Here is a 20,693-nt window from a genome sequence, read left to right on the forward strand (position 1 = left end):
GTATTTTTTACAACAGAATGTTAGGTGAAAAAGAATGTTGACATGAGATAAGGATTGAGTGACTATTTTAATCAAAATTTCTAACAACAATGACTATCAAAAAGAAATTAGAATGATTGAAATAGAGTTGAGCAACTAACTGTTTATCCATTGATTTGGGCTTTCTTGCATTGTAAGTAATAATTTTTTAAGGAAATAAACATGGAAAAGGCCCAAGAAGAAATGGTCTATTCAATCCACCACAAAAAAACAACAAAACCAAGCGAAAGGTACCCATATGATCTAATATGTTTTCGCCATACATTCACAAAAACCAATTCTATATTTTCATTTCATTGCTCACTTCCCTACTTCCCCACAATCCGCTCTGACCCCTTCCTCCTCTTCTTCCTCTTCATTCACCATTTCCCTTATCTCTCGATCTTCCAAAAAACCAGAAAGAAACAACAGCACAACAGAACAATGGGCAAAGGTGGTTCTTTGAGCGACAATGTCATCAAGAACATCATCCTCTCTTACACCTACGTCTGCATTTGGATATTCCTCAGCTTCACCGTCATCGTTTACAATAAATACATCCTCGATAAGAAGCTTTACAATTGGCCTTTCCCAATCTCCCTCACCATGATCCACATGTCCTTTTGTGCCACCCTCGCTTTTCTCCTCATCAAAGTCTTCAAATTTGTCGAGCCTGTTTCCATGTCTCGTGAGCTTTACCTATCCTCCGTTGTTCCCATTGGTGCTCTTTATTCTCTCAGCCTCTGGCTTTCCAATTCCGCTTACATATACTTGTCTGTTTCCTTCATTCAAATGCTCAAGGCCCTTATGCCGGTGGCTGTTTATTCTATGGGGGTTCTCTTTAAAAAAGAGACCTTTAAGACTGATACCATGGTTAACATGATTTCCATCTCTTTCGGGGTCGCCATTGCTGCTTATGGGGAAGCTAGATTTGATTCATGGGGTGTGATGTTGCAGTTGGGAGCCGTTGCTTTCGAGGCTACCAGGTTGGTTATGATCCAAATCTTGCTTACTTCTAAAGGGATCACCTTGAATCCCATTACTTCTCTGTATTACGTTGCCCCATGCTGTTTGGTTTTCTTGTTGGTGCCATGGATTTTTGTTGAGTACCCAGTTTTGAAAGACACGTCGAGCTTCGATTTCGATTTCGTCATTTTCGGAACCAATTCTTTCTGCGCTTTTGCTCTGAATCTAGCTGTTTTCCTTCTCGTTGGAAAAACATCTGCTTTGACCATGAATGTAGCTGGGGTTGTTAAGGACTGGTTATTAATTGCATTCTCATGGTCGGTCATTAAGGATACCGTCACACCCATCAACTTATTTGGTTATGGGGTTGCATTTTTGGGTGTTGCTTACTATAACCATGCCAAGTTACAGGCTTTGAAGGCTAAAGAAGCAGAGAAGAAAGTTGGACAGGCTGATGAGGAAGGTGAGAGGTTGATTGAGGAAAGGCAAGGTGAGGGATCTGTTAAGTGAAACTAAACAATCCCATAATTTAGAAACAAATGGGGCAGTTGATTTTTTTAGGATATGAAATATGGGAAGTGAGGTTTCAAAATAAGGACTAAAGGGAGATAGAGAGGTGTGGATGGATGATAATCAAAAGGGTGTTTTTTTAATGGGCAAAAAGGACAGGATAAAGATTTCTTTTGCTCTTTTGGCTGCATTTGAGTTATGGGGTATGCTGCTCTTAGGTCTCCGTTTCCATAAGCTAGTTATTATGGCAATTTTCTTTAGTAATATAAACTATCAAGGGGTTGAGATTCACATCTGTTGCTTATTACATCCATTAATATATGTTAGGAGAGGAAGAAGAATCTCAAACTCCCTGTATTTTGTTTTTATTTATTTGTTTATTTATTTATTTATTTTTGTCTTTTCTGCTTTCAGATGTTGACAAAATGTTTCTGTAAGTACTCCTTCCATTGTTGGAGTTTTTATTCTTATTTATTGATATATGTTTCTTTCTTCTCATCTGGTTTCTTTGTTTTGCTTTTATAGTAATGTGATGCCATGTCCAGACATAGGCATGGAATATTTACCCTTGAAATACACGAAAAACTCGAACATACCCATGTTGTACATATTCTCGTATTAAACACTCACACTTGAGTCCAAGAATTCGAGTAAGACAGATTTCTTCCTAGAATTTGATCCTAGATATGAGTTAACAGTTTCAAATAGAATGAAAATCAAACATGATATAAAGCTATTGTGTTGAAAATCATGGGCAAAATAGCATTTGGATTCGGGATATATATATATATATATATATATAACTATAGGCTTTTATATTCGGATTGATGAGATCTTCCCTGCTGAGAAATTGGCATTATATTCCTATTATAGAAGACTTTTTCTCCTTCAGGTAGCTTTCCAGGTTGCCTTATTGATTTTTCCCATTTTGTTTATTGAGGGAATCTATTTGCATGTGGTTGGTGGGATAATCTATACATGTGTATATATATAATATATATAAAATATAATCTTTTCTCACCTCTGTAAAGCTTGTGCACTTAGAAAATGCTTGATCTTGTCATTGTGGAAAGTGGAAATCCATCTCAAATTTAAGGAAAAAAAGAAGAAGAAGGCATTGGATACCGAAAAAAGTGTTCCCTACTTCCCCTGATGTTGGGACTACCAGTCCAATATTCCTAAGTTGGATAAGATTAGACATTTCATGTCTAATTTTTTTGTCTTCATCTTCATTTTTATCAATGATAAATACAAATAAAATACGCGTATTAAGCGTGTTATTTTATGTCCGTATCGTATTTTGATATGATAGTTAAAGTGAGCTTTCTATATCAGAATTTATCCCAAACTAGTTATTTGTTCTATTCCAACTTTTATAATGATTTGACCTGGTGGTGATGCATTTACCACTTTAAAAGACTGATGTAGCATAAACTTTGCTATTGCTGAAGGAGAACCATTTAGCCAGTTGTAGAAACTAGGAATCATACATGCCCATAGATCCAAGTTAAACAAAAATGTTCTTCACTTGCTTCATTTTCCAAATGATGGAGAATCAAAACATGACAGAGACACTTAAAAAAGGAACAGGAGATCCAAGGGATTTGTGTTACTCTTAGTGCAATCAATGGAACTTATTAAGATGTGGGTTGAAACAAGTTATGAATATGTCAGAAAATGACAAATTGCAGTGGAAATGTTTTATTTCTTGCATCTTAAGCCAAAAGGAAAACCATGTTACAGACAAGAGCTTAAAGTTCCCATATTGCAGAAACTTTGCTAGCTATATATATATATATATATATAGTAATAATTTGGTTATTAAAGAAGATTTCAAGTAACATTCAGTACGGAAAACTAGCATTTCTCCTCGATCGTTGATTCTTTAACAATGATCTCCGTTTCGGGAGCTTGTTTAACTGTTTTCTTCCTGAACCATGCTGCAGAAAGGAGGAATAATCCAAAGTTAAAGAAGCTTAATGCAGCTAGGAGCCCATAGAAACAATCTAATCTTCCTTTGTTTATGTGTTCTCCCAACCATCCTTGTTTGTCGCTACTTCCGGTTGTGGCCTTCACAATGGAAACTAGCAAGCTACTAAAGAAGAAACCGAGTGAAAGAGTGGTGAGGAAGAGGCCAGTGCTCATTGTTTTCATTCCTTTTGGGGATTGAGTGATGAAGAAATCCAGTTGACCAGTGTATATAAATCCTTCTCCTGCACCCACCAAGAAGAATTGCGGAATCAGGTAGAAAACGGTTATTGGTAGTGTGGTTGTTTCATTGTATTTCTTTGCCACCGATAGCCGTTTCACCTCTACCACTGCTGCAGCTGCCATTCCCATGGCTGACAGGAACAGACCTATGCCTATCAGTTGCAGATTTGTAAACCCTGTAGACAGAAAATGATCAAAAACATTACTCGAGTAATGTGAATCATTTGTTGTTTCGACAAATGATGCTGACATGATATTCATCTTACCTGGTTCACCTCTCCATTTTTTACAAAGTGGAATAATAAAACGATCATAAACAGCTAAACTGATCAATATGGCTCCCACAAAAAAGACAGTAAGTGAACCAGCTGGAATTTGGAAATGTCCTATGGTTCTCTCCATGGTGGTTGCTTGTTCCACCGAGAAAGTGATCATCTGTGCATATGTTGTCCAAAATATAATCGTTGTTGCCCAAATCGGGAGTAGCCTGATCATCTTCTTTACCTCCTCTACCCTTGTAACTGGACAAAGCTTCCAAGGGTTCATCATGAAGGAACCTTGTCTGTAATCATCTTCTGTCACAACAGATGCCTTGTCCAGGAAGCTAAAGAATCAAAAACAACAAATGGTAGCAGTTAAGAGCTGATATGACATTGAACTGATTGATGCGGTAAAATAGTTGACATATTTTGGTATCGCAGATCGCATACCGAAACTGATCCGTGTGATGGATTCGTGATGCCTCAGGGAGATCTTCATACAACAAGGAAATATCAGAAGGGAGTTTAGCCGTCTTTTTCCCAGATGCAGCAGAAACAACTTGGCAAATATGTACAATGGGGCTTCCCGAACATTTCTTGTATCGGTATCGTTTCGTTCCCGAAAAGAATATCATGAGTGCAATGAACATTGAAGCGGAACAGATTCCATAACCCCAACTTCGACCAACTTCATCTTGGATGTAAACAAGCACTGTGACTGCCATCAAAGTCCCTGTGCTGATGACAAAGAAAAACCTGTTGAAAAAATAAGCCATCTGGGCTTTCTCCTTTTCATTTTTCTCATCAAACTGGTCGGTTCCAAATCCTGAAACACTTGATTTCAGGCCACCGGTCCCTAATGCTATTAGATATAATGAAAGATAAAGAATTCCCATCTGAAAGCTGTTAGCTTGTTCGCATTGTGTTACGTTGGTATACTTGCAAGGAGGTGGCCGCAGTTGTGGGAGTTTCGTCGATACTGCTAACAGGCAAGTTCCCTGATTCACAAGTATTATTAGGCATATAGAAACTGTTTCAGTTAAAAATAGCTACATAAGATGAAAATCGAGCGACTTTCTCAACTTACAAGCATCTGAACCATGGCGAATATTGCGATCGTTCGGTATCTGCCCAAGTATGAATCGGCTAGGAAGCCGCCCAGTAAACATAGTAGAAATGATGTCCCCATGAAGTCTGTCACAACATTTGCAGAAGTAGCACTTGGAAGGTGCATGGTTCCACCCAGGTAAGTCACAAGGTTCACTGCTATTCCCATTGTTGACAGCCTCTCACATATTTCAATGCCTGAAAAACAACTTCAAACTGTTTATCTACAACAAAACTAAGGGCAGGTCCTGGAATTCAGTCATTAGCTCTATATCATGACCATACCATGCAATATTTGCATAAATCAAGATCCATAACACAAACATGAGCATTATTTGGTTGTAAAAAAGAATGAAAATATCATTTTTTTGGTGTACCTAAGCTGAGAGCAGCAGGTACCCAGCCACCAGTTCTAGACTTGTCAGCAGGGTGACCCTTGTAGTCCACTGCATCAGCAACAGTCAAACTCATCTTCTCATCCTGCAACAGAGACTCACAGTTAAAACAACATTTCTAATGGTATAAACCCCATTTTTTATTAGGCAAGATAAAGCAAAACTGAAAGCAGCAAAAGACACTAACCATGATTTTAGAAGTGTTTGAAGAGATAAAAGAGAGGTGGCAAGCAAAGAAGCCTCCGCTCTCTACAATATGAAGGGAACAACTATAAGCTGTTAAAGAAGATGAGTAGCCAAGCTCTATTTAAACAAGCAAGGCACCACTCACTACAATCCCTTACAACGACCTCCACCATTTATGAAACGTCTTTGTTTCTATTATCCTTTATCCCACAATATATATTACATTAATTCCTAGCTAGCAGTATATATATATAATATGTACACACATACATATATATACAATAAATATGCTCCCAACTTTTCTTTACATGGAATATAATCTATAAACATAGAAAATTACAGGTGGTGGATTGACATTGGATGATATAGCTGTATTAAAAAAAAACTAATTAATATTTCCTTGTTGGCTAAAATTGAATCATGATAGCGTTGATTGAGTTTGCCTGTGAACCATGAATGCAAAAAGCTTTTGCAAACCCACAAGCAAAAGCTGCCATTTTCTTTGTCATTGTCTGCAAGCTTGTATTATTTTATTTCACTTATATTCATGATCTATTTTAGCATGTTCGGATTGAATATAATAATATTAATAACACAATGATTTAGATCTTACAGATTGCAGCAACAAGGAAAATTCATAGAATAATATATGATAATGTTGCAAAGAGAAATTGATTTAGGGTCATTTAATCAATGATTTAATGATGATTAATGGGATTAAAAAGGTTAAATCATTGAATAAATATGTGAACCAAAGCTTTATGATACGACATGAACTAGATGGATGGATGATATTGCAAGCAAAAATCATTTAGGGGACCTTATTCGCTTCCACTTACAGCATAGCCATAGCTTTTTTTCACTGATTTCATGGCAAGGACAAACAAATATATGAAAATGGAGCATTGAGATTATGATCTGAAATGCAAATACGAAACACCTTTTGCTTTTTAGCGAAGACAAATGTCCTTCTAAAGGTAAAAATGTTGTTGCTTACATCAATCTGTCTTGTCTTCAACATATAGATATTCCCATGGTAAATTTACAATGGAGGACCCTGTACTAAGAGTCGTATTGCATTTTACTTCCTCTGTTCAAAAAATAGGTAAAATAGTCGTTGTACATTAGAATAAAGAGCAAATTGATCATTCAGATTAAAAATTTCATCCATTTTTGCTATTAAAAATTGGTTTTTGTAAGTTAGCATGAGGTACACGTGGCACGCGCATATGACATTGTTTGATTATTCCATCAGTTATGTCAATTTTTTAACAGTACAAATGAATGAAGTTTTTAACATAATAAAATTATATTTTTACTATCGTAAAAATATACAAATTAATTTCGCTTAAAAAAAATTCTGATTTCGCCCTTAATTTTAGTTACTTTTTTTTAATTGATAATAAAATTCCACTTGTTTGATAATTGTACTTTTTAAATGATTTAAATGCGGAATAATCTACTTAATTGGAAATTTCCACATGAAAAGTGGCGGTAATGTAGTCGAAAGAATCCAAAGGAAAAACAGTTGTAATGATTGAGAAAGGTGAGAAGGGGAAATTCCATAGTGAAAAATGGGAAGAGTTTATTTGAAATGTGAAATTCATGTGAAGAGTCGGCAAGAAATTAACGGTTTCGAGTGAGGTGATGTGGGATCATTAACCTCCACATGATTTTGCTTAATCAATTCATTCTCTTAATCACTTCAAAGTTTAGTGGATAATAATCAATGATTAAGTAAAATAATGAAGAAATTGAAAAGATTGGATACATGAATTTTACCTAGAAAATTTCTTACAAATAAAGATAATTTCACTAAATCGGCAAAAGTGAAGTGTACAAAAATAGAGATAAAAACTAAACCCCAAAATCTAAAATAATAACCCTCAAAACTTAAACGAGTTATTCTTTCTAGGGTTGTAAAAGGCCTATTTATAGGCTAAATTCGTAGGTCAAATAATATTAAAATAATCTACACTAATCAGAGTTTAAGTGAGAAACTAAAACAGTGTGTAACTGAAAGAAGTAAAGCTGAGAAAATTGAAGAACACGTCACTATGTCGTGATGTGGCTTTCTTCTCGTTGTGACGAAGTATGGTCGCGTCGTTAGGATTGAAGCTTGTTTTCTCGTCGTGACATTGGCCGCTCGACGGGATGAAGAGCCCCTCCTAGTTGTGACGTCACACACTGTTTATTCTGAAATGCGAAGCATACTTCACAAATACCTTGAGGGGTCTAACTCTAGTATTTTTATTCAGTCTATTATATTAAAATTATTTTCAGATTTAAATCTATAACCCCCAATAATCATTAGGTAATAATTTGTGTCTGACTGATTTGGGTGCTGATCATAGGGGTGCCGACACCGCCTTACACTATTCATTTTAGGTCATTCCCGTAATTGTTTTTGAAGTTGAGTCATTTTTGTAGATATTTAATTTTTTTTGGGTTAGTTTGGTAAAAAGTCCTTTTATATGATATGATATATAATTGATGGAAAAGAATATGCTTAAATTAAAATAGGGAGGGATCCACTTACACAGTGTAAAAATTAAATGTAAAAATTGAAATAGTTTTACACACTTCCGTACCTACTTACTTGATTAATATTTTAATGATTCAACCTGTTGAATTTATCAATATAATTGTACTCGTCATGCGTGTAAATTTTCGAGCCAATCCAATATATTTATCATATCTAAAACAAATGGTTAGAAAATTTAAATTTACATCAAATTTGACATGCATTATCTATATGAAAAAGTCATAAAATATAATGGTTGGATCATTAAATGTGAATTATATAAATAATTACAAAAATATGTAAAACTACTTTAATTTTTATACAATATCGATAAATCCCTCTTCTAATTCTTAAATGTATGTAAAAAATTTAAATTTTGGCAAAATTTTTGGACCAAATTCTTAAAGAAAATTGAAGTGAAGAAACAGATAAGAGAAGAGTCCTGATTTTGACATGAAAATCTCACAATTTTATCTTATTTTTGTAACTAACAGTCTTTGACCCAAAAAAGAGAGTATCATTGGAAGTAGGGACGGATCTAGGGGCTTCCAGGGGATCTGATCCCCTCTAAAATAAAATTTTTTTATTTAGATTTTTTGTAATTTATAATAATTTAAATAATTTAATTCTTAATTCAAAAAAAAACTCTGAATTCACTCCTGCTCGTCTTTTTGAAATAGCCTCTTAGCGGTATTTGTGGGATGTTCAGACATGTGGCCTCAATTGCCTAAACTGTTTGAATGTCCCATCTTATTGTAAGCATTCCCACGTGAAAGTAATGATGATCATGGACATTTATGCCGGACACGTGTATTTATAAAAATTATTAATTAACTAAATATTTTTATTATATAAGACCTTTTAATGGTTAAAATTTATTGTGGTTGAAATAATAAATCTTATAAATATAAATTAGAGTTTTACCTTTATTAATAATTCATTTGGATGAGTATTATTGCTAATATAAAAAATATTGATTCGAGTGTGTTGATGCGTATTATCTTTCTATTTATGAGTTGGGAGGGACTATGAATAATTTTAGATATTGTATAAAAAATAGATATAATCAAAATTTATAATAAAATTATTTAAAATAATGATTCACTTGCAAAAGTCATAATATTTGTGGGAAATGCTACGAGTTTTAATGTTTTTATTGAGAGACGAAGTTGAAAATGTATGATTAATGAGAATGAAGAATACATATATTTAGAACAATTAATTTATATATTTAAATTAATATTATTTAAAATAATATAACAAATTTGTATAGTTTGTAAAAATAAGACTTCTTTGAAATGAACGAATTTTTTATTCTCTTTACTAAAAATAAGGAATGAGAGTGACTAAATATTACCTATTGAATTAGTTTATTGCTAACTTATTTACTAAAAGATGCGTAAAAAATAATACTCCGACCGAACATAGCATTATACTTTAAGATATGGATTATAAGTGACATGATTATTTGTAGTTTTTGGGGTAAATTTGACATCTAACATTCTATTTTTTGAAGGGGCCTGGACTCAATTAGGACCCTTTTTCCATGGGAGTCTCTGCATGAGGTAAATGGAAGGTATTTGAAGTCACATGCTTTTACAGGTTCTAATGAAGTGAAGAAGATTGGGTAGTGATGGGCAAAACTTTCCAGCTTAGCTTATCAACCAACCCCCCCTCTATGATTTCACATGCAATGTCTAGTGCTTGGTCTGAAAATTCAGGATTTTAGTTCAACTAATTGCAAAATCAGACAACTTTTTAGCATTCTTTAGTTTTCATCAGTCAATGTCATGTTACTATAGATTGGGCCAGGCTTGTTAACCACTCACTTAGATACTTATGTATCAATATGCACTATGGATTTTGGCCTTCAATAATTCATACAATATACATACATTATGGGTTTAGGTATTATATTGTATGTATTCCATGTGTCTCACACTATCACTTTGTTTAAACCTGCTCAAAAAATCCACAAAAATTATTAAATACTAATAAATGGATAAATGTATGCCAAATAAATATATTTAGGATACGACATAATAGATCTGTTTATGGGCCGGGTTATTTGTCCAGGTCCGAAGACTCACCTCAAAATTCAAGAGGGTTTGGGTAAAAATATTAGGCCCATTTAAAATATGGGTTGAGCTTGGGCTTGAACATTCAAGGCTCGAGCTTGGCCCGGCCCGATCTGTTTTAAGTTTATAATACTTTATATTATGTTATTTTTATATATTATATAGTTTAGAACACATTAAAAAAATAAAGGTATACTAAATATATAATACTGCTTTAATGTAAACATTAAAAAAAATGTTAAGATGACTATAAAATTTTCAATAAATAAAAAATGTATAACATTATTAAATATTTAAATAAAAAAATATAAATATTTTTTAAAAAATTAAAAATAATATGGGTGGACGCGATTGGGTTAGTCTTTTGCAAATATGGACGGGTTTGGATAAAATGTTAGGCCCAGATTTCGAGTCAGGTCGGGCTTGGATAAACATAAAGTATGTTAATATCATACTTAGACCTGACTTATGAACACCTCCATAATAAAATTGTGATTCTTTAACTTATTATACTGTTTTGATAGAATTAATCATTAAAAACACTAAATCGAATAGTTAATTCAATAATTAAAATAAATATAAAGTAAAATTAATACTTACTCGAATTCAAAATCTTAAAATTCTATAAAACTCAAATTTATAAAACTAAATACAATATCGAAATCTATTTTCTTTTCCATCATTTGACTGAGGATGCAAATTTGGTTTCTCTTACTTAGGGTGAGTTTAGATGGGCGGTGTGTTTACTTGCGGTTAGTGTAAAAATAGCGGTGGTGGTGAGATTAGATACTGTAATGATACTGTAGCGTGAGACAAAAAGTAAGCTAAACGCACCACACCGCACCCAATCGTTCATCCAAACCCACCCTTACTCATTTAATCGACTGTTCATTATTCTTCCCTTTCATAATTACGTGCCCGGTTGCAAATTTTCTATTCAAGGCATGAATTGGTGCCCCATTTTACTTTTGAATTTTGATGTTCATAGTTTCAATGGTGGGACAGCTTTCTCATTTGATTAAATGAGTTGAATGTATATAAAGAAATACCTGACTAATATGCTTACATCTTTTTGAGGATTTTGTGTAGTCAATTATAAGGTTATAATTGAAAAGAGATTGAATCAAGCTATGTTACTTTTCACAGATCCTTATATGATTTACATATCTTATATATGAGATATGAAATCACAAAAGATATAAGCTCACTACGGATCCTTATATGATCTACATATCTTATGTATGAGATATGAAATCACAAAAAGATATAAGCTCACTTCATGAAGAGTTTTTTCAATCTTTTGTATTTTTATATTAAGCTAATTGATTTGATAAGATTTGGGTAGATCAAAGGTTTAGTTAGTGAAATTGGATTCTCACTTTTTTATATGAAAGTCTTGTTCAACTATCGGAAGAGATTGTTGTAGTAGTTATGGTTCCCACTACAAAGACAATTGCAACTTGAGCTGTAGCTAGTCCCAAACCATAACTTGCATTATTTAAGTTGGCAATCTTTTGAGCATAAATGTGTTGGGCTTTGAATGGATGAGCTCTGAAAAGTGTCTTTGGCCAATCTATGATGCTTAAATATGTAGAATCAAATCAACAATGATCGAAACAAGTCTTTCGATACAATTCAAGTTCTCTTGAATGTGAAGATCGTATCATACTGACTTTTGGATATCTTGAAGACTTCAGTCTTTATTTTAGCCTTTATGAATCTAATTGAAGACCCTTTTATATGGCTACTTTAGGGGATGGAAATTGATTGTTAATTAATATGTATCTTAGCAAGCCTTAAACTACTATATATCTTAGGCTTGTTTAGTTAGAAAGTATGACAGTCAGTACTTATATTTTGTTCAATAAGGAACTTGTTCAAAAGTGCATTCTGTAAATAAAACACAAGTGAGAAACTTGATTTTACATTTGAGTTTTTAAGGGAAAAACATAGTGGAGAGTAATCCAGATCTTTGTTTGAGTGTGAGGTTGCTAAATGGTGAGTGATGGAATTTGAATCATCACGTGTACGTGTTTGAAGATATAGTGGATTACCTCTCTTAGTAAAATCTCGCATACGTAGAAGGAAATCGAACTACATAACCAAACTTTTGGTGCTGCTGTTCTTCACTAGTTAGTTGCCCTGATTACAGCTATTCGTATATCTATTTATATATCAACTCGCAAAATTTAACCGTTTCATTAATATATCTGTCCATAGATGTTTCATAATGTGCTATTGATAGAGTAGTTAAACTTAGATAAAGGTTTCCATTTTCTTCATGTGAGAACCATTTCTTTATGTTTTACTTATGTGTTAAAATAAATTTAGAATAATCCCATATTCAGTCGGTATTGTTGTTATTACAATGATTAAGAAAATGTGAGTTCGAACATGCTTAAATGCATCCTTTCTTCCGTTTTAAGGATAATTTAAAGTTGAATAAAGGGATATGAGTAAAAATAAGCTTTGTATAAAAAAAAAACATATATATAATAGTTCACTTTATTCAAGTAATATTACACTATCATGAACTCTCAACAGTTCTATGTTAATGGCTGCTAAGGATACTAAGGAAGATACTCTTCGAAAACTCGAAATATATACACGAAACTCCTTCATATCCTGCAAAGACTTAAAAAAAAAGGGCTTAATATACTAATTTCCGATGTGTTATATAAATGAAATTAATAAAAATATTGTGAAAGATGATTACTGTGCATATTCAACATTAACTTTGGCATCAATCTTAGAGATGGCAGTAAAGGCTTTGTTAGACAACTGCAAAGTGGCGGGGCAAGGGTCATGTGAGCAAAGATCCACTACCTGCACGACTATGGATCTAACCTTGCACGGCCTCTTTGGGCCACTGATGCACCTTACCCTATATTTCCTCCCACATGATGCTCCATTATCCCATAACCCATCACTCACTGCAGCAAACAAGTCTCCCGGAGGGAATTGGTCTTCGCTGTATCCACCGCATCTTGTCGCTTCATTATTCAATTCTTTACAAATCAGTTCATATAAATAGATGATTATGAATATCATTTAAGAGTTGACTTTGTTTGTTTTTAATTCTACCCAAATTCCGATAAGAGAACTCACGCATCACAAACCCAAAGAACAACAATATAATTTTAGTAAATGTATTTTAGTAACTGTACTTTTTAAAATTTTAAATTTTAATTTCATCACCATTAACTTTATTAATTAAAATAATGTGACATTTTTATTAGTATTATGTAAAAATAATAATTTTATATAAAATTACGGGTGTAGTAATAAGTTTGGGACATAAAAATTAAGAAATAACATAATTAAATTTAATGTATTTAATAGTTATCGTTTATGTGAAAATTAAAATAGAAAGAATAAAACCGTTACTTATGCAAGGGAAAGGGTTTATACTTACGCAAGTAAGGAGGATCATAGGAGGCTGCCGTCCCGACATCTCCTAAGACACCGACTACATCAAATAGTAGTACGCAATACATTACCAAAAATGTTGCCGACATTGCTCTTGTCCTCATAACTTGCTGTCCTTTTGGTTTCCCCACCTTTATCATGTCTTCTTGTGATGAACTTCCCTGTTCCAACCCTATTTATACTTTAGATCGAAGCAGCATGCTTGAGTTTATCCCATTTGACTCTCTTTTTTTTTTTTTTTTAATGTGGGTGGTCGTGGGGCGGCTGTCACACACTGATATATATATATATATATACAGATTAACAGAAGGTATTGGGTTGCACGAGCATACTTGCATTGCTGGTTTTCCATTAATTTTTCTATTATGCATGGTGGTGAGGTGATGAGCATCCTGGAGTGGTAGGGTATAGGTTTCGGAAGCTTATGGCTGCTAAAACTGGTTTTCATTATTTTACTACTGAAATTATAGGTTATTTGAGAATATATATATATATAAATGATATTGGATGTTTCTTTCTTTCAAGAGTTTCAAATGCTGGTTTTGGGGTCACAATGTGATAAACCAGAGGATACATAGATATATTATATATAATCTATGATGGTGACGATGATGATGAGTGCGTATTATATATTTTATGTAGATAGACACCTAAGAAAAACAGACAACGTGTGATAATAACTTAAATATTTTTGACCATTTTAATTATAACCTTTTTAACTCTACATTCGCCTTTATCTCCTATGTTTTTCTGTCACCACCTTGTCTTTAAATATAAAATAAAGCACGAGTATGCACATAAAATTTATATAAGCAAAAGCTAGCCATGAACCTAATCCAATTACATGATGGATTTTATTTGCGCATGGCGAATGTAAACTTGATCATATAAAATAAAATTATTTGGATTCGGATGATGCATGAAACTTGTTTAAGGTAGGGGTTTAAATTTCATGGATGGTGGATGGGGGTCCTCGAAGTATTTTTGCTTCCCTGAAATTGAGAGACAAATCACAATACTAAATTTAATTAACTCTAAATAAACTACTGAAAAATATAAAAATATAATCAACAGATAAACACATTTTAAAGTTTGATGATGGGTTCCAATCGATGGGTAATGAGATAAGTATTCAGCCACTAAGTCTAAGATAAGAAACCAAAGATTAATATGTAATTTAATTTGTTACTGGCTATTAGCTAAGCTAAGCTAGGCCGCCGCCAAATTATTTATTTTCTATGCTAGTCGCTTTCTAGCTCTTTCATTTCGTAGGACTGATATGGTTTTCAATTCTGCTTGTATGACTGAGGCAGTGCCGAAGTTCCGACCATAGCCAATCAACTAGATATGCAATTCATACAATGTAAGTACGTAATTCGGTATGAATTAATGAATCCCACTTGCGTGATTGTTAATTATAATTAGGTCTTTCTAATTTTTAATGCTATTCATAAATTAAATCGTGTGAACTTTGTTTTAATGTTATTTGTTAATAAAGTAAATAATAACGAACTTCCTTTTAAATTTAGATTTTAACCCAAGTTAAAAGATCAAAAATTTTAATTTTTAATTTTTGAAAGAGTACTTTCAATAAAATTAACTTTTTTTTACTTCTTATTACCGTACTTTTCAATCTCAATGATAAACTAGTCGTAAGTATCTTAAAATAGCCGGTAGCCATGCCAATCCTGCCATTAGTTTTCATTTTCACCCATCCAAGGGCCGAAATACCCCAACCAACTAGTACCGAAACATTCTAATTTGTATTGAATACCAGGACCGCTACATGCATGCCGGCTCCCAACAATCTCTCAACATAGCATCGGCACGCCAGCTGTCTTGTTGGATGGAATAGCATCAAGTTACGTTGCTTCCAAACTCTCCAACAAGTGATGGAAAAAATTGGTTCCTGATGCAATGTTTAGATTGAATTCATTTTCATTGTTCTCTTATCAACCAATTTGCAAAGTGAACTAGAGATGACCTTACACAAACACATTCCAAAAGAGGAAGCAAGTTAGTCTCCATGGCAGCTCCACATAAACGGCAACACCGTTCGAAATTGGTAAGAAGTCACTCTTGCAACACAATCCACAGCAATGTGCGAAAAGGCAACCGTTATCATCATTCATCAATCACATCACACACTCGAGTATCGTCCACATCATGATCATGCAAAAGCCCCAATTTCAGTATCCAAGGGTCCTCCTACAATCTAACTCACTTGCGTCTCCTATAGACTAACAATTGTGTCGTGGTAAAGCCAATCCATACTTTTGAAAGAGAATTCTGTCTCAAAATAGACAATTGGCGATCTTCATTTCGTACACTTAGACTTCAGAATCCTCACCCAATGCCAATAAGCATCAAGTTGAGTTAAAATTCCAAAATCTATTTCAACAAAAAAATTTATGTTCATCAATTAGTCTTCTTACTAAAAGTCACTGTAGACAATATCTCTAATCAATTAAGTCCTAATTCTCCGTTGCTGTTACGATTGAAGAGTGTTTTTCAAAAGTGTTGTAAAAGTGTTTATTAATTAATTGTTCGTATAACACTAGCCCTGATCATGAGTCGGGTCACTCGGCTTGGCCCGAAATGTGGGAGGGTTTGGGCAAAAATATAGGCCCGAAAAATGAGATTGGACAAAAAAATAAGGCCCGTTTAAAAAACGGGCCAGGCCTCAAGTAAGGTATTTTTAGCCCGGGCCTGGGCCAGGCCCGAATTCACTAAAAGGCAAAAAAAATCTGCTCTTTTTTTAAATGTTATTTTCTTGTTGTTTTCTCCCTATTTTGCTACTATTTTACTATTATGTTCCTACTATTTTATTGTTATTGTTTGGATATTGTATAAAACTTATTTTATTGTTAATTTTGTTATTATTTTAGAGGCATTTACTTGTTAAGTTGTATTTATCGTAGTGCTATTTAAGTCTACATATTTTTTAAAATTTTATCATTTTTATTCAGGTCAAGTTTGGGCAAACTTTTAGGCCTATTTTTCGGGCCGAGGCCAGGCCTAATAAATGGACCTAAATATTTAGTTAAATTTGGCCCGACCCATGAGCCGCTGTATATAACACTAATTCCAACTTAAAAAACATTAGTCTTATTTTGGAACACCCGTGACTAGCTTAGTAGATTTATTCTGGTCCAGATTAATTGAAAAAGTGAAAAACTCTTTCCCAGAGTGACAAAGCAATTAGATAAGCATCTGATTCGCTTAGATCTTTCGCTAATTAAATAATAATAAATCAAATAAAGATACTATTTGCTACATTAACGATAGACTATTTCGATTTTACAAATGACATTAAGAAATCATGAGTATTTTTAATGGATATTTTTTAACAGAAAAATACAAAAAAATAGTTTTTTAATTATTAAAGTGGATTTATTAGATGCTTTGAGATGAAAATAAATAAAGTTTCCTTTATTCTTTCATTTTTATTTGGAAAGGACTGAAATGAAATCCTCTTTAAGCCTTGCTTAATATTTAATGGACAAAAACAAACAGAGGAGAAATTTTCAAAATTCTCAAGCAAGCTTTTATTTGAAGCATTCAGAGCTCAAATTCATATTTCTGCTTTTCAACATTTGCTGCTATTTTTTTATTGAGAAAACAAATTGATATCTCTTCTTTATTTTTCAAAAATTTTGGTTCATTCATTGAATGATTCTATTTTAATATAAAATAAATCATAAATATGGTTAACATTAATAAAAATATTTATCAATTTAATAAGCTTTATTTTGTGTTACACTAGATTTTGTCTGTATGAATATATATGAGAAATTATTTTGTGGGCTCTTTCTATCACATTATTCATGGTCCCTTTCTAATTATTTAATGGCATTTCAACATTTTCTGTCATGTAATCGACACATAATTTTGGTAATTTTTTTTGCCCTGAACCTTGAACTTCAAACCCCGAACCTTAAACTTGAAACCCTAAACCTTGAACTCAAACTCCAAACTCAAACCCTAAACCTCGATCCCAAACTTTAAACCCATAACTTGGGTTCATGTTTCAAGGTTCTAGTAAAAAAAAACTCAAAATTATGTGTCAATGATATGGAAAAAATTAGTAAAACGTCATTAAATAATTGAAAGGGAGCAGAATAATGTGGTGGAAAGAGTCCAAAAAATAATTTCTCATATATATACTAGTCTTTTAGATTGACTTTTTTATATAAAAAAATTAAAACATCCTCGTAATAATATTTATCACTTTTAAAAACAATAATTTTACATTTTTTAAATTTTATTGGTAATGATATAGATAGTACAATTTTGCAAATTACTTCTCATGGAATCATTTAAATCAACTTGTGAGATTTGGGTTTCCAACCATAGAATTATACCATCTCCATTTGTGTGAATTTAAAAGTTTCTTGAGGTATATATATTGTTCCTTGATTTAATGAAAACAAAGAGAATAATCTCTTTTGACTTTTAATCAGAAAAAAAAATTATTTAATTTTTCCTTTATGAATGCCTATAAATAATCAGTCCAAAGCAAAATAAGAAACAAGTGGCTAAAAATTAAAATTTGCAAGAGCCACCAAGGACTTGAGATATTAGATTCTAAAACATGAAGAGAAGAGTTGTTAAATGGCTGCTCTTCTTCTTCGTCGTCGTCGTCATTTGTTCTAACAATTCTCTCGTACACTCCTCAAGTGAAGCTGTGCCGTTCATCTCATCATCAAAAGTTTCAGGTCATCATTATGTCAACCCATTGATGGAGGAAAAACAACTCAACAAAAGTACGTTATCCATATCTCACATTCATATATTTGAGTCAACCCTATCGAGCCAATCCAACGAGGCATTATTGCTTTGCACATCTTGTCTTAGGTTTGAGCTCTTGAAAAAGTTGGATGACAAAATTTCAACTCGATTTGAAAATAGTATCGACCCATTAAGGGTTTGGTTGACTCCAAATAAATGATATTCCAGTCATAATAATATAAAATAGTATTGATTATGAATTTTTTTTAAATGCAGATGTATTTAAAAGGCATGGAAGAATGTTGAAGACATTACATAATGAAGAAATTAACACAAGGGAGAATGCAGGTGAAGAAAACAGAAAAGGGAAGGGAACCTACGGCGGCGGGGACCTTCTTCGGCCTCGTGCCAGAAAGAGTGGAGCCAACTCTTTACTTCTCAAATCCTCACCACTTATGCTAATTGGCTTCCACCTCGCCACTATCTTCTTCTTTTGATTCCAGCTTTGGTTTTTATTGAAGGATAATGCTTCCAAGCATTGGGTTTGTATCTTGCTTATGTTCAAGTTATTCATATATATTGCTCAATGAGGAAAAATATAATATTAAAATATTACTGGTGGTGTTTAAAGTGTATATATATATATATATATATATCTGTTATATACATTCCTACCGGAACTGACCAGGCTCCACCTCACCCTATTGGAGACCTCATCATCTCACCATGACTTACTACTTAGCTATAAGTTAAGATCCTTCCTGACTTGACTTCATGCGCTACACGTGAAGTCTATTGGCTCACTATCATGAAACTTGAGTCCTAGTCAGTTGACATTGATATTGTCAATATAAGAGAATATGGATTTGAGTGCGTTGAAACATATTATTCTCTTATTTAAAACTTAAGAAATAATTATTGGTAGTTCTAGGCATTGTATAAAAAAAGGTTTAGGTATATACTAATATATGTGTTTATAACTCCTACTCGTCAGAGACTCTCTGCAATATTAGTGTGAACCTCAATCCTCTTTTTAACCTTACCCTCGCCTCTCCCACATTCTCTCTTCTTCCTGCACATCAATAATATCTATATCATGTTCAAAATGTCAGCTACAAATTGAAACCTCATAAGTCATAACTATAGTTTAGTTTGAATCAACAATAAATGATTTCACTGATATCTCTGTTTTTATCTCATCCCGAGGCTTAAACTCAAAATCGAAGGAAAAACAGTCACATGTTGCTATTATACATCATTTCACACACACACATGATTAAAGCAAAACCAGCAAAAGTGAAGTTAAATTAAAAACAAGCACTTTTAAAATCCAACAAAGAACAAAAAAGAGAGAGATAATTGAAGAAGGGTTGTTGGGGTGATAGCTAAGCATTGGAATAATAAAGTGGACGCCGGTACTCGTCGAAGTACTCATCCCGATCCACATAAACAATGGCGTAAAGAGCATAGATTATCCCTGGTATATATCCCAGTATCGTTAACACTAGACAAATGCAGAGCTCTGCCTGCAAACCCCCACCAAAAAAACAAAACAACATCAAAACCCAGATTTTATTTTGAATCCAACAAATATAGTTTAATGACTTACAGTGCAACAACCGTGCCTTAAGCAAACTCCTAAAGGAGGGAGCAAAATGGCGATCAACAGTTCGCAGCAAATTTCGCAACGTGAAGGCATGTCTGGTGGGTGTTTTCAAGATTAAACTAAAGTGATTAAATTAAACAAATCACAGAAAACAAAGAACCTTTTTGCTCCCAAGAGTTTTTTTGAGATTGGATGTCAGTTTATGGAGATGAAAACAAATAATAACAGATCGGTCTTTTTCGTGGAAAATTTCGCGGGGAAAAAAATAATGATACTAATAATAATCTTCAATCACAGGCATTCTGGATCGTCCATTTTTCGTGATTATAGTGTAATGAATGGTGATGATTACGTTACCAGTTCTTGTTGACCTACATTTGGGCTGGATCCGTACGTACAATGAATGCTGCTGCCAAGGAAACATAGGGATGTGCAGGCTGCAATGGAAGAAGCCCATTAATCGATGACCGAATAAAAGACTATATATATATATATATTTTTTTTTTTTAATTAAGATATTTTATTATGTATTTTTTTTAAAGTATAACAAATACAGTACAATTACAAATACAAGTTTGAGTAACCACGTTATTACCGCACAAACGGGCTAAAGCCAACAAACTAGAACTAATTGGACTAAGGGTGAGTTTGGATGGTAGGGGTGTGTTTACA

General features: G+C 33.3%; 5 protein-coding genes across 5 annotated transcripts; 2 read left to right on the forward strand and 3 right to left on the reverse strand.

Annotated features, from left to right (window-relative positions):
- The first annotated feature begins 299 nt into the window (after positions 1-299).
- On the forward strand, positions 300-1,992 carry LOC105782414 (probable sugar phosphate/phosphate translocator At5g25400). Its single transcript, XM_012607137.2, has one exon. The coding sequence runs from the start codon at positions 463-465 to the stop codon at positions 1,492-1,494; it is 1,032 nt and encodes a 343-aa protein (XP_012462591.2). The 5' UTR covers positions 300-462; the 3' UTR covers positions 1,495-1,992.
- Positions 1,993-3,162: 1,170 nt separating this feature from the next.
- Positions 3,163-5,863, reverse strand: LOC105782413 (protein NRT1/ PTR FAMILY 6.2). The gene is made up of 6 exons (XM_012607136.2): positions 5,655-5,863; positions 5,450-5,552; positions 5,053-5,270; positions 4,416-4,963; positions 3,972-4,309; positions 3,163-3,881 (listed from the first exon to the last, which is right to left on the reverse strand). Exons 1-6 carry the CDS (start codon positions 5,655-5,657, stop codon positions 3,352-3,354), a joined length of 1,740 nt encoding a protein of 579 aa, XP_012462590.1. The 5' UTR covers positions 5,658-5,863; the 3' UTR covers positions 3,163-3,351.
- A 6,845-nt stretch (positions 5,864-12,708) lies between these two features.
- On the reverse strand, positions 12,709-13,840 carry LOC105782214 (EG45-like domain containing protein). Its single transcript, XM_012606788.2, has 3 exons — positions 13,671-13,840; positions 12,972-13,248; positions 12,709-12,880 (listed from the first exon to the last, which is right to left on the reverse strand). Exons 1-3 carry the CDS (start codon positions 13,822-13,824, stop codon positions 12,874-12,876), a joined length of 438 nt encoding a protein of 145 aa, XP_012462242.1. The 5' UTR covers positions 13,825-13,840; the 3' UTR covers positions 12,709-12,873.
- A 4,389-nt stretch (positions 13,841-18,229) lies between these two features.
- On the forward strand, positions 18,230-19,030 carry LOC105782215 (uncharacterized). Its single transcript, XM_012606790.2, has 2 exons — positions 18,230-18,450; positions 18,692-19,030. The coding sequence occupies exons 1-2, from the start codon at positions 18,279-18,281 to the stop codon at positions 18,910-18,912; spliced, it is 393 nt and encodes a 130-aa protein (XP_012462244.1). The 5' UTR covers positions 18,230-18,278; the 3' UTR covers positions 18,913-19,030.
- Positions 19,031-19,636: 606 nt separating this feature from the next.
- On the reverse strand, positions 19,637-20,234 carry LOC105782216 (UPF0057 membrane protein At4g30660). The gene is made up of 2 exons (XM_012606791.2): positions 20,025-20,234; positions 19,637-19,941 (listed from the first exon to the last, which is right to left on the reverse strand). The coding sequence occupies exons 1-2, from the start codon at positions 20,112-20,114 to the stop codon at positions 19,801-19,803; spliced, it is 231 nt and encodes a 76-aa protein (XP_012462245.1). The 5' UTR covers positions 20,115-20,234; the 3' UTR covers positions 19,637-19,800.
- Between the last annotated feature and the right edge of the window lie 459 nt (positions 20,235-20,693).

The sequence above is a fragment of the Gossypium raimondii genome, chromosome 13 (assembly GCF_025698545.1).
Source record: "Gossypium raimondii isolate GPD5lz chromosome 13, ASM2569854v1, whole genome shotgun sequence".
In the NCBI taxonomy this organism is placed as follows: domain Eukaryota; kingdom Viridiplantae; phylum Streptophyta; class Magnoliopsida; order Malvales; family Malvaceae; genus Gossypium; species Gossypium raimondii.

What these genes read in the sequence shown, in the direction of transcription:
- LOC105782414 (XM_012607137.2), top strand. Translation starts at nt 463, where the DNA reads ATGGGCAAAGGTGGTTCTTTGAGCGACAATGTCATCAAGAACATCATC.
- LOC105782216 (XM_012606791.2), bottom strand. Translation starts at nt 20,114, where the DNA reads ATGCCTTCACGTTGCGAAATTTGCTGCGAACTGTTGATCGCCATTTTG. An exon ending in TAAGGCACGGTTGTTGCACT is followed by an intron (nt 19,942 to 20,024) that starts GTAAGTCATTAA and finishes GGGGGTTTGCAG; the next exon opens with GCAGAGCTCTGCATTTGTCT.
- LOC105782215 (XM_012606790.2), top strand. Translation starts at nt 18,279, where the DNA reads ATGAAGAGAAGAGTTGTTAAATGGCTGCTCTTCTTCTTCGTCGTCGTC. An exon ending in GGAAAAACAACTCAACAAAA is followed by an intron (nt 18,451 to 18,691) that starts GTACGTTATCCA and finishes TTTTAAATGCAG; the next exon opens with ATGTATTTAAAAGGCATGGA.
- LOC105782413 (XM_012607136.2), bottom strand. An exon ending in ACCTGCTGCTCTCAGCTTAG is followed by an intron (nt 5,271 to 5,449) that starts GTACACCAAAAA and finishes GTTGTTTTTCAG; the next exon opens with GCATTGAAATATGTGAGAGG. An exon ending in CATCACACGGATCAGTTTCG is followed by an intron (nt 4,310 to 4,415) that starts GTATGCGATCTG and finishes TTGATTCTTTAG; the next exon opens with CTTCCTGGACAAGGCATCTG.
- LOC105782214 (XM_012606788.2), bottom strand. Translation starts at nt 13,824, where the DNA reads ATGATAAAGGTGGGGAAACCAAAAGGACAGCAAGTTATGAGGACAAGA. An exon ending in CTATGATCCTCCTTACTTGC is followed by an intron (nt 13,249 to 13,670) that starts GTAAGTATAAAC and finishes TGAATAATGAAG; the next exon opens with CGACAAGATGCGGTGGATAC.